At 36.0% G+C, this 18,883-nt stretch overlaps 2 protein-coding genes across 2 annotated transcripts in view; both read right to left on the reverse strand.

Annotated features, from left to right (window-relative positions):
- Positions 1 to 18,883, reverse strand: part of LOC128214031 (neurogenic locus notch homolog protein 1-like) — a 39,919-nt gene that overhangs the window by 15,432 nt on the left and 5,604 nt on the right. The window contains exons 2-4 of the mRNA XM_052920246.1: positions 1,680 to 1,878; positions 1,019 to 1,117; positions 551 to 646 (exon numbers count right to left, since the gene is read on the reverse strand). Coding sequence (XP_052776206.1) covers positions 551 to 646; positions 1,019 to 1,117; positions 1,680 to 1,878 — 394 coding nt within the window. The remainder of the gene's footprint in view (positions 1 to 550; positions 647 to 1,018; positions 1,118 to 1,679; positions 1,879 to 18,883) is intronic.
- On the reverse strand, positions 9,227 to 18,616 carry LOC128214030 (uncharacterized). The gene is made up of 3 exons (XM_052920245.1): positions 18,466 to 18,616; positions 13,870 to 13,940; positions 9,227 to 13,644 (listed from the first exon to the last, which is right to left on the reverse strand). The coding sequence occupies exon 3, from the start codon at positions 13,632 to 13,634 to the stop codon at positions 9,468 to 9,470; it is 4,167 nt and encodes a 1,388-aa protein (XP_052776205.1). The 5' UTR covers positions 13,635 to 13,644; positions 13,870 to 13,940; positions 18,466 to 18,616; the 3' UTR covers positions 9,227 to 9,467.

Genomic DNA, 18,883 nt, shown 5'->3' on the forward strand with positions numbered 1-18,883 from the left:
GACTTATTCAATCTCTAACCTTTTTCCAAAAGTATTCGTAATTGGAATATTGTATTATAATGATTGCATCGTTTCTTTTCTTAGTTTTAAGTGAACAGAAATGCAAAAGTATTTGTGTGCAGAGTGAAGGGAATGCATATAAGGTATAATAATACTTTGTAATAAATTAACTTTTTTTTAAATGTAACATAGATGTGCATACCCCTATACAATTGTCGACTTAGGCCTAACACAGGTTTGGTTAGGGTTACATCCTTTTCAAAAATAGGTAGGGTAGGTAGGTTTTTTAATTTTTTTTATTGGGCTATATATACGAATGTCATTTTCATTATTGGAGAATGGTGTTAAAGTAATTTTCTGTATAGCATTCAAGGTTTTAAACTACATATTAAAAAGCAAACAAATTAAAAAAATATATATATTTCTTTTTTAAACTGACTATACAAACGGTATGGTCGGTGCCTATTTCGTAGGTAGCGTCGGGTAACCCGAACCAAATGTATTTTAGGCCTTAATAAGCGATTCGCGTTTTAAAGTTACATAAACCTACAATTCACTCGGCCACAGCTTGTCGTTTTTCCGAATTTCTCAAGCAATTCATCGTACAGAAGGGAGTCGTGACAGTCGATGTTTGGGCATGTCATTGCTGAAATGCAGAGGATCGGTTTTAACTATATAAACATAGCATGCATAAAAACGTGTTTTTCTTTTCAATTTTAATCAGTTGTATTCTGGTGTGTATAATTCAGTGACTATTTCTGCTATAGGCTATGTACACATAATTTAAAAAATAAATAATCTTAACATCAAATGAATAATTGCAACTAAAGTAACAAGTTGTAAGACATAAACATCTCAGGTGAAAGGTTAGGATATGGTTGCTCTTGTAAAACATGTTTGCAAAATCGATACAAAGACCAAAAAGCAGCTTTTTAGATGTCGGCCTACACATCATTCTCGGCTAAGCTACGCCCCTGATAATACTTTTCTAATTGGTGACTCCTAATAACATTAATACCATAATTATTCTCATCCCCTTCCAGAGAATCAGGAACGTTAGCGGAACATCGCTTACAATACGATTCTGGACAACCGCTGGCCTCGTGGTCCACGTTAGCTAAACATTGAAAAAAATATAAGTAAGATAACGTGTACCTCATATTCATTATACCCGATGTAGTGTGTAATGTTAAAGAACCAAACAATATTGATATTTTGCACACAAAATACATACTTGAACTGATATGTTACTAAACCAAAATTATTAATCGTATTTAAAGCTGCACTCTCACAGATATACTATTTTTTACAACTTTTTTATTGTTTGTCTTGGAAAGAGCAAATATCTGCAAACCAATGACAAAAGATTGGTGAAAAAAAAATCAGATCGCAGACGGTTTAAGAAAAATGCATGCAACATCAATTTTTGAACTAAAATATTTAAATCTGCGATCCAAGTTTTTGTCAGCAGTCTTGTATAACTGGTTGCCATGGATTTTTGCAAAAATTGGCTCGTTTGAAGACAAAAAAAAGTTATCGAAACGTTCAATCTGTGAAAGTGCAGCTTTTAATATTGTGTGAAATTTGTCTATGTAAAATTTAAGGTTTATAACGTAAACTGTTCAATCGCTTCATCTTGCAACATAGTTTCTGAATTGCCTTCTACGTAAAACACTTACTTATTGGACTGTTTGCAGGCGCCTCGAGGCTTCGTTTGATCTTCCACACCATATACTCGTGTTGCGCAGGAGGCAGAGTCCTTGGTGAATCATCTCGGTCATTTTGTTGTCCATGTCCAAATTTGGGCACAACGACGACGGCAAATATTATAACACCAATTAGTATAAAGACCCCACTAATGATAAGGCACCTTGAATGCTGAAAAGAAAGGTTAAAAGTATTGTATGCATTTAATTGTATTTTTGGAAACCTGACCCCAATATCACAAAAAAATACTCAAGTCAAATCTAATCTCAAACTCAACTCAAATTACCACATAAACGAATAGAATTGATTCAAAACCTTGCATGTGTTTATACTTTTTGAAAACGTACTTTCTCATAGAATTTGTTGATTGTAAGATTTTGTCAATATTTCAAAGAAACTTAATTCCAGAGCGAAATATTAATGAGTCATTGTTAAAAAACAAGAAATTGTACTCCAATACATTTATGGCTGTAGAATATTATTCCCTTGGAATCTTAATCATAGGCATAAATCAACATATTATATGATAGAATGCCTTTACAAAGGTGTAAAATCATGCTATGTGGTAAAATGAGTTGAGACTGAGATTGAGATTTGACTCAAGTTTTTTCGTGATATTGGGACCAGGGCTTATCCTAATACTTACATCTACAAGAGACAAGTTTTATTGTCGAGACATGATTTTTCTATAATATGAAACTTGCTAATTCGGGGGGGGGGGGCGGGTACAAGTCCAAGTTTACTTTTTATTTCAATATAGGAGAAGAAAAGTAATAAAATGCGCCCAAAAAGCACCATTTCGGACAAGAAATTTCCTTGGGGGCGTACCCCCAAACACCCCTGCCAAAACTTTAAACGAAATAAATTTCGTTTCTTAGGGGAGGGCAAAAGTCAAAAGGCTACGCCCCTATGTAACGTCCCCTCCAACGTCGAATCTTGGAGCCGCCCCTGTATGAATACACACTGGTACACACTGGTACTGTTAGTTACGAACACGATTCTTAAACTGTATTGAATATTTGGAGGCCATCAGTGAATTGTTTAGTTACTTATTCTGTACCACGAAAATAAAAGCGAATATTTTTTTTATTTGCTTAATTTATTTGCACCTGTTGTTTTTACTTAACCTAATGCGTGTCGTCTGCTTGCTATTGATCGGAAACGCATGATACAATATCACATCGTTTGCCTAATTCCATTTCGATGTAATTGCTACTATTTATAATTATTCTACTTGTTTACGTATAAAAGCTTTGATAACATGCATTGGTGCACCAGGCTTACCAGGCATCTTATTTACCTCTCGGACATGTGTTAACTTTGAGAGGTTTTGTTTTAACTCTGAATATATAATAGAAGTTATTGTTTGCATTGCCATTTAAAGTTGAAGGTAATAGGCAGTGGCGGGGCCAGGATTCGACGTTAGAGGGGACTTAACTTAGGGGGCGTACCCTTTTTACTTGCGCCCATCCCTCACAAAACGAAATTTATTTGGTTAAAAATTTTAGAAGGGGGATTTGCCCCCCCCCCTGAATAAAATTTTAACACGCCGGCTGCCCACGCCTGCATCTGCGAGTGGTAGGCTACTTTCCAAACCGGTAGACTTTAATTCACGACTTGCCATGATTTATTTTGTGTATTGCACGGTACCACTTGATTATTAAATGAACCAAGTTCCATTCGAAGCAGGTTTTAAAGTATGCACTGTAAGGTGCCTGCGAACGAGATAGTCATATACAAACGTGGCACTGTTTTCAAATGTTAAAATTAATAAATACATTCCTGATAATTTACAGATGAAAACTAAGACAGAGGAGGTCGAACACTGGTTTTAAATGGTTTCATGTGCAGCCTGAAAACCAGGAAAAATGAGAGTAGCTATTGGCGCTGTGTAGACAAAGTCTGTAACGCTAAGATAAACACTAGGAATGCTATTGGCCCGCCTTAAGGACCAACTGAGTATTGGTGAAATGGACACTATGTCCTATGTTGATGCTGTCTCACACTTAGTTAAATTACATTGAATGTGCTTTATGTATAAAACTGTATAATTATTAGTAATAATACCTTGGACAATATTTTCCTTACTGACATGTACATATGTAAATACTGTCGTTTTATTATGTCGTGATGTTTTTCAGAATGTTTAAAATAGAGTCAAAATTAAAATGTTTAATGAATGAAATATTCAATATGTGCTTATATATTGATACCAATAAAATAAGATACCAATGTAAAATGTCCATTGTATTGAGTATTGTTTATTCAAAAATAAAGAATGAACACTCGTTGTGACATTGTGATTTAAACATATTTATTATGCATTCTGATACTGTATATGGTAGGAAAACTGCTAATAAACAATGGGGCCAGTCTAGCATTTCCACCAATTAGCACTTATCAACTCTATTGTTATCACAAACAAAACATCCCCCAACCCCACCTACAATTTCTATAGGAAAAATAACCGGTTGGCTGTTTTACAGTTTTACAGTTTTATTTTACTCTCATCACATATTACAAGTATGTGTTTTGGGTGACAAATAAATATAGACTACATGTATAGACAACAAAACAGCATAAGTACAGTGTTAATCATTACGACTAGTAAGCTATTAAATATTAGATATTATTGCCAGGTGGGTTTTTGAAAGTTTTACAAACAATTTTTAGGTATTTGCTAAGGTTATCTATCTTATGAGGATCATTTTCACACATAATATTCTTGAATGTAAGTATATTCACATTTTGCATATTTATAGTAGGCAAGTACATTTTTCTAGCATTCATAAAATAAGGACAACGAAGAAGATAATGGAATTCATCGCCAATTTCATTACAAGTGCATAAATTACATTTTCTATCATTTCTATCAATGCCAAGCCATCTACCCTTTTCAATTGGCAGGTGGTTGTTACATAGTCTGAAATCTACAAGAGGTTGCATGAGGTTATCATGTACATTAATATAACAATTTTCAAGCCTAAATTCAGACTTATATATTCTATAATTAATACATTTGGATGAACTAACAATATCACTGTTCCAGTTCTGTTTGTACTGGTCTTTTAATGAAGTTTCAACTAAGTTTAACAAAGCATATTTAGATCCTGGAAAGTATTGACTTTGCCATATATAACTCAGACCACAAGCATCAAGTATCGATTTAACATTGCTAAACCATCCATACTGATGGCCATTAACAGAGAAATCTTTGTACAAGTATTTATACAAAACAGATGACAAATTGTTATTGTAATGAGTTAGTTTATACCAAAAACCTATTATGCGTTTTTTTAACATAATGCTTAATGGGTATCGACCAAGATCACCATATAACATAATGTGTGGTGTACTTTTTGAACATTCAAAATATGCTTCAAAAAGTCTGTATGGACTTTTTCTATAAGGTTAAGATCACCGTAGCCCCACACTTCACATGAATAAAGTAATATTGGTACAACAGTATTGTCAAATAGTTTAAGTTGACAGTCTATAGGCAAACATAAATTTCTTATCTTAACATACAAACAGTATAAGGCTTTTCTAGCTTGTTCTACAACATGCTTTTTACAATTAACTAAATGTCTATTTTTAGAGAATGTAACACCCAGGTATTTAAATGTATCTACGACCTCAAACTGCTTATTATTTACAATAATATTTCTATTTCGTCTTGGTTTATCTCCAAACACCATTACTTTTGTTTTTTTAACATTAATATCTAGTTTCCATATATTACAATAGTCATCAAAATTCTTTAATGTACATATCAACTCTTGCTCAGATTTTGCAAATATTACAGGATCATCAGCATACAATAGAACTATTAATTTCAGGTATATATCTAAGTCAACATCAGTAATGTCAATACATGGTGTGCTTTTGTTCAACATATAGTTTTCTAGGTCATTTAAAAACAAGGAAAATAGTATCGGTGATAGATTCTCACCCTGTCTAACACCGTTACAGCATTGGAAATATTTTGTGGTAGTATTTTTTAATAACAAGCATGTTTTTATGTTGATATACATATTTTTTATTACATTAAACATTTTCCCATTAATATTATACTTTAACAACTTTGCCCAGAGGCCAGCTCTCCATACAGAGTCGAAAGCTTTTCTAAAATCGACAAAGGCACAAAACAATTTTGATTTCTTATGTTTACAATATTCTGATAACAAGTGCAATATAAATATATTATCAATAGTGCTATGATTTTTTCGAAATCCAGCTTGGTTTTTTAACAGTAATTCATTTTCTTCCAGGAAATTTGTCAGTCTATTATTCAGTATAGCAGTAAACACTTTGCCAAGACAACTCAAAATTGTAATCGGTCTATAATTTTCCGGAGACTGCATGTCCCCTTTATTTTTATAGATTGGTAATATAACACCAACAAGCCAGGATTCTGGTAAGATACCAGTTTGTAAAACAACATTGAACAAATTAACATAGATATCAAGAAAAATGTCACATGATGATTTAATATATTCATTAGCTATCTGGTCTAAACCACAAGCTTTATCATTTTTAAGGTTCTTGACAGCTTTTGCAACTTCAGCTCTAGTAATGTCATTATCAAGACTATGTAAAACAGTAACATCTGGGAAATCTGCAATAGGGTCTTCCATAACATCATCGTTTGCAGAGTTCAAATTTTCAAAAAAGTTAAGAAATATTTCTTCATTAACACATGAGCTTTTAGACTTATCATTCAAACTATTCACATATTTCCAATAATCTTTAGGTGATTTACTATACATATTTCTAATGTCTTTTTTGAATTTACGTTTATAATTAACAACAGCAGTTCTAATAGTTTTCTTATATAATTTACTTGAATTCAATAGACTTTGCTTATTAGCATCTGTTTTACAAGACTTAAACATCCTTTTACATCTATGGAATTCTCTACGAGCATTACAGCAATTATTATCAAACCATTTCTTCTTTGTGTACTTCTTGGGTGTCTTTTTAGAGGTCATCTTTTTAACACCAAAAGTAGTTTTGGCAGATACAGTAAGAACAGAACCAATTTTTGAAACAATATTGTTTATCTTTTCTTTGTCAAATGTAGTGTCAGTTGAGTTCAATATATTTCTAATTTCATCTAATTCCTGGATATCTAAATTAGCTATAAAATCATTACATTTTTCATTTTGCCAACGTCTTACTCTCTCAGTATCATTTTCCTCAATTACTACTTCAACATTAGCTGATTTACATTGAAAAACAACAGCACAGTGAACATCTGAAAGCAACGGACAGAATTCAGAAATTTCAAATGAATCAAACAGTTTTAAACAGTGCTTTGAGACAACTACGTAATCTACTACAGATGCATTTTTGCAGGTATATCTACCGACATCTTTGTCAGAAAAAGCTCTTCCATTCAATATTAGAAAATCATTATTTTTGCAAAATTCCACTAGGTTAGACCCTAATCTATTAACAACCAAGTCTTTCGAAGAGCGGCTTACAGACATATTGGAAGCAATTAGTAACTGTGAAATATTATCATCAAATACTTCATTAGGATTAATGTCAACTTGCTCAAAAATGAAATTATCAACAGTAGTAATATCAGATTGTAACCCTGTTCGTGCATTGAAATCTCCAAGTAATACAACATTATTATATGTGGTACTGTAAGTTTCAATTTCTTGATAAAAATCTTCATATATTTCTCTAGAGAAATATTTTGAATTATCTGGAGGTACATAGACTATGCCAAAGTAAACATCTTCATCAGTATTAAGTGCAGAGCATTCTATCTTAAACCACTGTATGTATTCACAATTATTGCGCGGGCGCATCGGCGCCCGGCGCATATATTGATGGTTTTTGGAGTGTCCCTGGTGCAATGGGCTTGCGCATGCGGCGTTTTCATTTTTTTGATCGCGCATGCGCCGTTTCTTACCGTCCGCTCTCGGATAATTCCGAAGCAGTTCGCCATTAGACTGGTTCCTGTTCGATTTTGCAATAGAAGATTGGTAATCTTCTAAAATGTGAAGCTTTGAAAATATAAGGCAAATTAAAACCAGAGATTTTTTTAAATAACTCTTTTAGAGAAAAAATATCATAAATGCACAGTTGTTGAGAAAACTCCTCTTTTTTATTTAAATATTTTTACATAAAAGAATAAACCACGAATGCGCAGAATGTATCTTACAATAATCTTAGAAAATCGGTGAACTAGTCTATTATCTGATTACCCGGTTATGACACGTACGGGTCAGATGCAAGCGTCCAGTAGACTAGGGATATCGAGGTCAACACGCTGGCGGTTGGGGGAAAGGTATTTTCATTTTCTTTTTACATAGTGAACTGAAAAACTATTGTTATTTTATATTTATCATTTTAAAAGCAGGTTTCGTGTCTTTCGATTTAAACAGTAGCACGTTTTTTTTGCGGTATTCCTACTTTTATTTTGGACAACATTTGAAGGCTTTTCCAAATTGCGTCATTAAAACCAGGAATGATAGCCGTCCAATGAAAACGCTTCTTGCATTTCAGACATAGGCGAGTGTGCGGTCAAGGTCAAAATTGCGAGAGGGTGATTCGAAGTGAAATACCGCAACAAAAACGTTCGATTTGGACATTAACGCGTCTAACTCAATGAGTCACAATGGTAGGGATGATATTTCAAGCCCTTCTTTGTAATGCATGCGCAAAGTTTGCATGTCAGTCTGTATGTAACGAGTTTAAGGTGATTTGTTCGTAGTCATTAAATTTTTGCATCGTTTTGATTATGCACCAGTTATATAAATTATTTTAGACTAATGCATCAGTCAATTGAAACCACGCCCCCCCCCCGGTCAGGGGAATAGCGAGGACCCTGACCATAGGTCCAGCCAACCTTGGCTAAAATCCCGTCCTGCGGGGATGAACAGATTTAATCTCGCCAAATGCCCCGGGCCCCCGCACCACAGGGGCCCTAGGTAAGGCCCATTCCCTGCTATATTTAAAGCGAAGACATAACCATCCCATTCACCCGGCAATGCAGGGCCACCTGAAATTGAGATCACAAAGCACCCGATGACCCCTTCTTATTCTATATAAATGATGCAATCGCGTTCGAAGTCAATTTTCAAGCTCAGTGAGGTGTGACGGGATTCCACCGCTTTTAGATAGATGATGTTGTTATAGAGATGGGAAACTGCATGAAATTGATCGATATGTGAATAGTTGTTCTATTAGCGTTTTTCCCAAAATAGTCAACTATGTTTGTGATTCCGGGGTTAAAGAAATCACCCTATCAGCAGTATTATATCACGTAAGCTATACTACATGTATTAAATGCCATTAAAGTGTAAACAACTTCAGACGTTAACCGATTGACAAGAGGTATAGTACGGTGCAATATGCGGGATCCCAAAGTTGTTATTGAATAGTCGTGACGTAATAGTTCCGTTCATTTCAATCTCAGTAAAAAATGTTCATACAGAGCAATATTATCTCTGGCAACACAGTTAATCAGTAGACACACGAAAAAAGAACGCATTGGTAGCATTAATAATTTATGTCACATTCCAATACATGTACATGAGAAATAAAATACATAAACTGTCTTACAGCAAAGTTATATACAACAAATAAATATCATTCAAAACAGTGCATTGGTTAAACAAAACGAAGTGGTAGCATTAGAGGGCCATTTACATGTCACATACAAGAACATGTGAAACAAAAGTCATACTATATTTTACATCAAAGTTGTATACAACAAACAAATGACATTCTAAAACAGCGCATTAGTAACCATAAGGGTAGGTGAGGTAATTCTCATGGATAACCCTTTTGTCAAACACAATTCTATAGTCTTTGGTTTCTTGTCTTGTAATAATATTAGTTTGTGTGATGTCCCTGCATATTTTCATGTCTTGAACTTGAACAGATGAACTTGCGGATGATCCCCTAACCATATCTACTACCATATCGTAATTGATTTTGAGGGTGTTTTTGAAATTAAGCGTGATCCCTTTCACTTTGCAAATTGAAAAGTAACCGTTTTTATCACAGCTTTCTGTTTTGTAAGCATAATTTTTGGGACCGCCGGTGACAAAATTCGTAATTTTATTCCCCGAAACCTCGTCAGTCATATCCCCGAGATGATCCCCAAGGGATGGCCTCCACTGTCCAGGTCTTGAAATAAAAATTATTGAATCCGTGTCACAATAAAGACAGCGTTGACCCAGGCGCTGTAGGTAGCTGTAAAGTTTTAGACGGGCCTGTGCTGTTGTATATGCAGCTATCACTACGTTTGTCCGAGAGGAATCGTCTACAAAATCATTCCCGTGAACCCAATCTAATTGTACTGCCTCTTCATTGACGAATCGGATGTTTTTCACTTCTTGTTGATCCGATGTCATCATATCCATAAAGACGGAAGGGTCGTCAGTATACGTCGTTCGGGTTAAATTTGACCTTTGACCGAATTTCCCCCAGAATGAATTCAACATGAGTTTTGCCAGTGACCTTAACCCGGGGTTTCGTTGTATTTTGTCATAATCAAGCCAGATCCCTTCCCTTTCAAAATATTGTTTTATATATCTTTGCTCGTCTTCTTCTGCTTGGCACCATTCCGGCCACCCACTTGCTTCCTGTTTGAGTTTCAGGAAGGTATTAACGTATTCAGTAAATATACCGCCACATTTGGAGTCTGGGTCATATTGTGAAATATCTTTAAAATGCCAAACTTCGTATATTTCCACAATTTTGTAACCCTGCGACATGGCCAGTTTTACCTCGTCTGTTACCCAAGTCCCCAGGAAAGCTCTTTCACTATCAGTATGCTGACACGGCGACTGCTGATATTGGTCTGCGCATGATCTGCATAAACTGAAAAGCAGTTTTCCATTCGATTTCACGGGCAAAACAGGTAAGTAGAGTCCGCGAGGAGGTAAGATTTTACACTTGATCAGTCCTTCGTAATGGGTTATGTCTTGGAAATTTTCTGTGACTATTTCGGGATGTCCCAAGGGTATTTTCCCAGTTTTGTTAACATACGGATACAATGATGTCACGTCATAATAGTTTATTTCTTGTTCACTTGAAGCTTCTTCATACAATTTGAACCCTTCTGTGCGGCCCCCAAAGAAGGCATCTCGTGGTTCAAGCGGGCCAACAAATTCAAGTTTTTGTATGTATTGTTTCATGTCCAGGTTGACCTCCATATCATTTTTGAAGTCACATTCCCATTTAGCGTTGTATGAATAGCCCTCAGATTCTATAAACTCTTTTTTCTCAATGGTTCTTGCATTCAAATCGCCCATACTCATGTCATTAACAGGATTTACTGTTTTTGATGAAAAACATTTAGAACAACCGTGCCAAAAACAGCCGTGGAATTCTAATACCACTTTTTCGCCGTCGCGTTCGTAATATCCATCTACTTTGTATGGTCCAATGTGTTTCTCTCCGTTGTTTCTCCCATGTTGGATGTTAATCTGCTTTTCGTGCGCTAGGTACGCCATCCATTGATATGCCATAACCGATTGTTTTTCCTCTGGTCTGTACCCGTGAGATGGAATAATACCAATACTTTCGTGCTCTAGAAAATTTCGCCTGAATACCAAATTACATGCCGAGGCGATGGTCAAACATTTTTCAAACGGATCTATGCCAGGAATATCATTCTTATGTGTAATGTCCTGAAACAACTCGCGAAACTTTAGGCAGCATTTTCTCAATATGTCTACATCTGATCGGCAGTATTTTAACAATTCATACTGAAAATCAAACGCATCGTTTTTGTGAATGTCATACCATGCTATGAACTCCAATCTTTTGTCTATTTTCATACCATCTGGGTAGTAGTACTTACTATCTGGTAAACTTGTAAGTGTCTGGGTTTGATTTTCCTGTCGATTGTATAGATGTGGAAAATAGCCCTTTGATAATTCTGCAATACCAAACGCTTTGGGCATATCAGCCAACGCCATTGGTATAAAGTTTATGGAGTCAATGAAGCGCATCTTGCACACGGGAACTTTTATTGACATAAATTTCGTTCCGTTTGTTATGACCTCTGGTAATATGGCATTTTCATGCAGATATTGTAGAATTGGATAACTGTCATAGCCTTTGAAATTATGACAAATAACGGTGGCCCCAACATTTTCTTCAGAAAATAGCCATTTGCAAAACTGCTGAGTGGTCTGTTCGCCTTTGAAAATCAATTCATTTCTTCCGCAATATTCACACTCCGATTCGCTTGACAAGTCGTTCTTCAGGCAATGACGACATACTCTTTGCGCGACACATAGGTTCGGTTGATGTTTATAGGAACCACAAGTGGCTTTATTACAGTTTACACACTTCCCATGCACCCCAGATAGATATCCATTTTCGCATTGAAGCTGCTGATCTTGTGTGCACTCGAAGTCGAAAAATATATATTTTGTATCGTTTGTTTTCTTTTTAACAGTTTCCCTCTCAGATTCACTTTCCTCGGTTGGCTGCATAAAACACTGGTGATCCTCTTCTACGAATTCCTTACATGTTTTACAATATTTTTCATTGCACACATGAGCCTTTTTATGTTTTCGCACATTTATGGCTTGTCCGCAGTCCTTACATTTGTAATACATACTGCAGGTAGAAGTTCCAACATCGTGGTTTTGTTTGTGCATTGCAAAACATGTTTCATTCATAAAATTTCGATTGCAGTCAATACAATGTTCCCAATTAAAAGAGTCGTCATCGTGTATACGATGGCAGTGAACGCAAGGATTGTTGCAGGCATGTTGCTCTTTGTTACTGTATCCCTTTTTACATTTCAGGCAGAAGTAACTTCTATTCAAAAACCCTGCGACTGATGTAATGACATCAAAGTGTTCATTGTGTGAGTACAGGTATATAGGTATGCCGTCTTCCTGCCCTTCATAGATTATAGCATTGAAATGGTCCTTTGATAAAACGACGATTTTATAATCCGGAAGAGCTGATTGAAACAATTTTACTTCATCAATACCACAGCGTTGTAGAGGTACACCGGCTTTGTCGTGTAAGTTCAGTGCCAGTTGTTTTTGCGCATGATGGCCTAGACGTATATTATTCCATTGCGGGTGTTTTTCTATACGTGCAATCGCTGTAACTATGGCGCGTGCACAGCAAAGCTCGTCTGTATTTCTAATTTGAAGGACACTTGCTTTATTGTTTAACAACTTTGATATGTCCACAAATGGTTTCCCACGAGTTCCACTTCCATTGGGTAAATGCACATGCACAAACTCCAACCCAAATGTTTCATCAAGCACAAACTGTTCATACGACTGAAGCACCCTTTCTATTTCTGACAAAAGTCGATCCACTGTAAGTTCAGACCTTTTCATAAATCGAAGGACAATGGGAAAGTCCAATTGGGGGTTATCCATTGTAACTCTCACTCTGTCGGACGATGGTATGTTGCCTGCAATAGTGTCAATAATTGATTGGAAAATTTGTTTTAAAGTCTTGATAATATTTGGTAGTTCTCTGATTTCCATATCTTTCACTGATATTTTGTAATATGATGCCGTCGAGTTGAATTTTTCTATTCTTCTTTCACTGATTTTATCCACACGATAGTAATCCTTCACATCGTCCTTTGCTGATAACTTTTGTTTTTTATTGGTGGCATTGGAATCTGCGTCATCACCACTACTTCTCTTTCTTCCTCCGCCGCTTTGGTTTTCGTGTTGTTTAAAATGCTCATCGAGGGCATCTCTTCTTGTAAATACACGAAGACACTCTGGACAGTGATGATTATTTTCGTCTTCATGTTTCTTCATGTGTTGTTTCAAGTTATTTTTTCTGGTGAAACTTTTCTTGCAGCTTGGGCATGTAAATTTTGGCCAGTGATTCTCGGTCCGTCTGTGTTGTAGTAGCTGACTCAGTTTGGAGAAAGTGACATTACACACCTCACATTGGTACGTCATGGCTGTCGTTCTGAAATTATATCGAACTAGTAGTTAAGACTTCTCACTACGATGAATGAGGTTAAAATAAAAATACAATTTCGTTCTTTTTACATATAAATATATTTATTTATGTTATACATTAAACTATTGAAATATGGTTTGAAAAAAAAGCCAGGCGAGACTACAGAAACGCCAGGCAAGACTACAAAAAAGCCAGGCGAGACTACAAAGGCGATATTAAACTTTTGCTTACTTTTTTTTTCTCTGTGCTAAATCCAATTTCTGTGTTTGCACTGCTCTTAATCCGCGAGGTTCAACTTCTATCTGCAAAATGAAATACAGTATGAGGATATATGAACTTATATGATAAACTTGCGCATGCGTACCTAGTTGCTATTATTTTGATTGGCTGAAATCACCATTCAATATAAATTAAAATAGCAGAGAAAAGGTAACAAGCAATCATTCTGACAAAAACCATCGGAGGAATAACATGGATCCTGCCAAGTGCCCAAATTGTGGTCAGCGTTTTTCAAGAAAGGATGCTATGCTAAGACATCAAAAACACAAACATAAGGCGGATAATTATGAAAGGAAGATGACGTTCAATGAAGCGTTTCCACCACCACCACCACCACATAAAGCGACACCACCACCACCACCACCACAGGGAGCGACACCACCACCACCACCACCACCACCACAGGGCTTATCACCACCACCACCACCACCACCACCACCACAGGGCTTATCACCACCACCACTACCACAGAAAGAGTCAACACCACCGGAGGAAATTATGACATTTAAACACCCCTTTACTATGATGATATCGGGACCGACAGGTACTTGTTTGTCCAAATATATCTTGTAAATTTAACATGTGTTGTTTTTAATCATATGAAAATATTACTTTAAAATTGGTATGTTTACTTAAAATATATCATTCCTTTTTAATTTCAGCGTGTGGAAAGACGACATTTGTAAAGAATGTGCTACAACATCATACGTCTAGGATTCAACCTAGCGTGCAAAGAATCATATGGCTTTATAAGAGATGGCAACCATTGTACTCAATTATCAAGGAGACTGTGTTACCGAGAGTGGAATTTGTGCAAGGCATTCCTACCGATTTGGCCGACGACGAATATTTCGATCCGAGAATCAACAATTTACTTATTTTAGATGATTTGTTTTCTGAAGCTGGCAAAGACAAACGTATAAATGATCTATTTACGGAGGGTTCCCATCATAGATCGTTGTCGGTTGTTGCTATCAATCAGAACCTGTTTGGCACGAAAGATCCGACTCAAAGACGCAACTGCCATTATCTGGTTTTATTTAATAATCCAGTAGACCGCCAATCGGTAATGACTTTGGCGCGCCAAATGTACCCGGGGCACACGGATAAATTCATGAATGCGTTCGCAAAAGCAACAAAATACCCCTACGGGTATTTACTGGTGGACTTAAAACCATTTACTGCGGAAAATGATAGATTGAAATACGATTTAAAACAAAAACACTTCTATGGGGAAAACGTATTGCCAGAATGGACCAATCGCGAGCAAGGAAGTCGGGAGACAGTTATAAAAGAGAATGATATGTCTAAATTACATCATTCTACGGTCGGAGTTCAAACTGTACACATCGACGATCAAGAAGAAACAATGGCAGAAAAGGCAAAGCCGTGTGATGATTGCGGACTATTATTTGATTCAATACACGATGTGCAAAGGCACGTAAAAAGTGGTTGGTGCCCGGAAACAAGAGAAACCATAGGCGAACCGCCTGAAAAACGTCGCAAGACTGAAGAAGAAAGTGACGATGCAATGGACGTAGATATAGAGGAAAATGATGGTTTTCGTCATCTCTGGGAAATCGCCCACAAAGAAAATAGAGATAAATTCAACAAATTATACGACCAGTACATTGAAGATGGCTATAATGAGGACGATTCGTATGAAATGGCCACAGAGCGTACACAACCGCATAAAGAAAAGCTTTTCTTTGGAAATTATCAGCGCCTCTTGGAAATGTACTGGCTGCCGTTGTTGACCAATTCGTCTCATAGGATTATAGTTGAGCAGATAGATAAACTACGACAAAAAGGCATTAGTTTACCTTCTGCAATAAAAAGAGTCATTAAAAAACATCAGCACCAGTTTCAAGACCTATTCGAACTTTCGGACGACAGCGGAGATGAAAGTGACGATGAAAGTAGTGATTCCGAAGAGCAATAAATATGAAGTTTAAAAGAATATAACTTCATTTATACATATTAACTCGATCAGTGCGGACATGACTTCTTGGAAGGAATATTTAAAGACCATTTATTACGATCCATCACACCCTGCTAGTTTTGCGGGACCCCAGAAATTGTACAAAGTTGTACAAAGAGAGGGTAAATACAAACTAGGCATGCACAGAATACGGCAATTTTTGCATGACCAAGAATCGTACAGTCTTCACAAACCCGTGCGACGGCGCTTTCAACGAAACCATATTATAAGCGCGGGAAAAGACGATGTATGGATGGCTGACCTAATCGATATGGTGAAGTTTGAAAAATGGAACGACGATTACAAGTATATTCTGCTGGTCATAGACACGTTCTCCAAGTTCGTATGGCTTCGACCTTTGCAACGGAAAACGGGTGAGGAAGTGGCAGATGCGTTTGCAGACATATTTCAAAAGTCTGGTCGAGATCCAGCAAAATTGATAACGGATAAAGGTATGTTTTCAACCGAATGTTTATGAAGTTAACATCTACGTTCTAACATCGTGCAAATTTTATCCATTAAAAAGGTCTATTCTAAAACTTATACTTTGCTGTATGCATTTTCAGGACAAGAGTTTAAAGCAAAACGGGTTGAGGACCTCATGCGAAAGTTTGACGTGCATTACTTTCCAACACAAAACGAAACCAAGGCTTCTACCTCAGAGCGGGCCATTTTAACCATCAAACAAAAACTGTACCGCTACTTTACTCATCATGATAGTTACAATTATATGTCCATACTGCAAGATATTGCAAAGAGTTATAACCATACCTTTCATAGAACCATTGATATGCGACCCGATGATGTCAAAGACAATAACCAAGAAGAAGTGAGATTGGCTACATACTTTGCACAAAGCCCTAAAGGGAAGAATCTGTTGAAATTGAAGCCTTTTAAATTTAAAATCGGTGACTACGTTCGGATTAGTCATCTGAAATCAGCATTTACACGAGCTTACGATGAGACATACTCCGGCGAGGTATTTCGCGTCCAAACCCGGTATCACAGAGGATTCCTCCCGATCTACAGACTCAAAGATTTGCAGGATGAATCTATCAAGGGAACATTTTATGAAAGCGAGTTGCAGAAAGTGCATGTGGATACTGAACAAACGTGGAAAGTAGAGAAAGTATTGAAACGGAGGGGCAAAAGACGTAATTTGCAATACTTTGTTAAATGGAAATATTTTCCAAAAAAATTCAATTCCTGGATACCTGCCAGCGACATGGAATAACAGACTTTACGTGTGATGCAATCCAATGCGTTAATACATGTATAACTATTGTATACGTTTGTCATAAATTGGTTCATTGTGTGAGAGGTGTGAATGATGTATCTGTTCATTTATCAGAAAGCGTATTATTTCTTGGATATATTGAAACATTGTTAAAATGCTTAGGCATAACAACGTTTTATTATTGTATGACGTTTTGTAAATTATATTTGTAAATAAATGATGTAAAGCAAATGTCCTATCATTATTGCTATTAAACCCTAGATCAAGGAACACAACCGGTCGGGCAATTTGTTTTTTCATCGATTACACATAAATGATTTGAAAGTGTGCGTTTAAGAAACAACTGAAAATATATTTGTCAAAATACCACTATAGTTTGGTACCGATTGATATAGAATCATTGTGAAATGGAACAATAGAGTGTATTAAATCCAGTTTAATGATCGAATTATCAAGTATAATAAATACATAAAATAAGCGTTTAAATATTGCGCCCATTACAATGTACATAATTCATTGGCCTAGTGAATATAAACCTTTCGTATGACTCAGTGAATGCGGATTCATTCATAAAATAGGTTAACATTACGACGATAATTTTACCTGTAAAAGGTATGTGTTTACAGACATAATGTTTAGTTGTGGATTTAAGGAATATTAAATATTGGGTTTTTTTGTGTTGTGGATAGTGATTAGAACTACACTAATATTATACAAACAATATTAATTTGCTGGAAAGAAAGGGGATACTGTGGTATAAGGAGTATGAAAATAACCAGTAATTAATGGAATGTGTTTCATTAATTGCCAAGGTAAATACAATTCTGATGACCTGAGAAAGATCGTGGTAGGATTTACGCATATTTACTTATAGGGTATGTGTATATATCATCCATATGTACAAAAATACTGATTTAATACTGAAATTTTACTATGGTCTCTATGCAGTACGTTTCCCTCTGTTAAATTGTGTACATTATTATAAATACAAATATAGGTCATTGAATTTAACTCATTTATCGGTAAGTTTGAGTCATGTACTCGTTTTATGAATTGGGCTTATTGTGTTTAATAGATATTATGTTTTTTTTAAGTAAACACTACGCTTAAACATAAATGGCATGATAATATTGTTTGCAAACAAGCTTTCTTTAGATTTCTCCTTATAGTAAACGCATACCACAGATCAACCAATGGCGTTCGCTACATATGGCGTTCGCTACCAGCGAGTAGGAAATTCAAATGTTCGTTTAGTATGTTAACCTAGCCATATTACACAAACACTATTGTATGTCAATTTCTTAAAAAATGACATTTGAAAACAACTTACCTTCGATCAATCCGATCCGATCCGAAACAGCAATATACAAACGACCTGCATGATGTCTGTGTTTGAAATGAATTATTTGACGCTAGTATTAGGCTTATGTATTACACAAGCCTTACGTCATCGCAATATCAATACAGATTTGGGATCTATCTAAAAGCTGTGGAATCCCGTCACACCTCACTGAGCTTGAAAATTGACTTCGAACGCGATTGCATCATTTATATAGAATAAGAAGGGGTCATCGGGTGCTTTGTGATCTCAATAGGCATGATTGACTACTCCGGCTATCCCCGGTATACCCCCGGACCTTGGGGGTCGTGGTTACAATTGACTGGTGCATTAGTTTAAAATAATAAACATGTCTCAATAAAATGTATATTTATATTTATCATCCTACATTCCAGTTTCTACCACAAGA

This window comes from Mya arenaria, chromosome 13 (assembly GCF_026914265.1).
Source record: "Mya arenaria isolate MELC-2E11 chromosome 13, ASM2691426v1".
Classification (NCBI taxonomy): Eukaryota; Metazoa; Mollusca; class Bivalvia; order Myida; family Myidae; genus Mya; species Mya arenaria.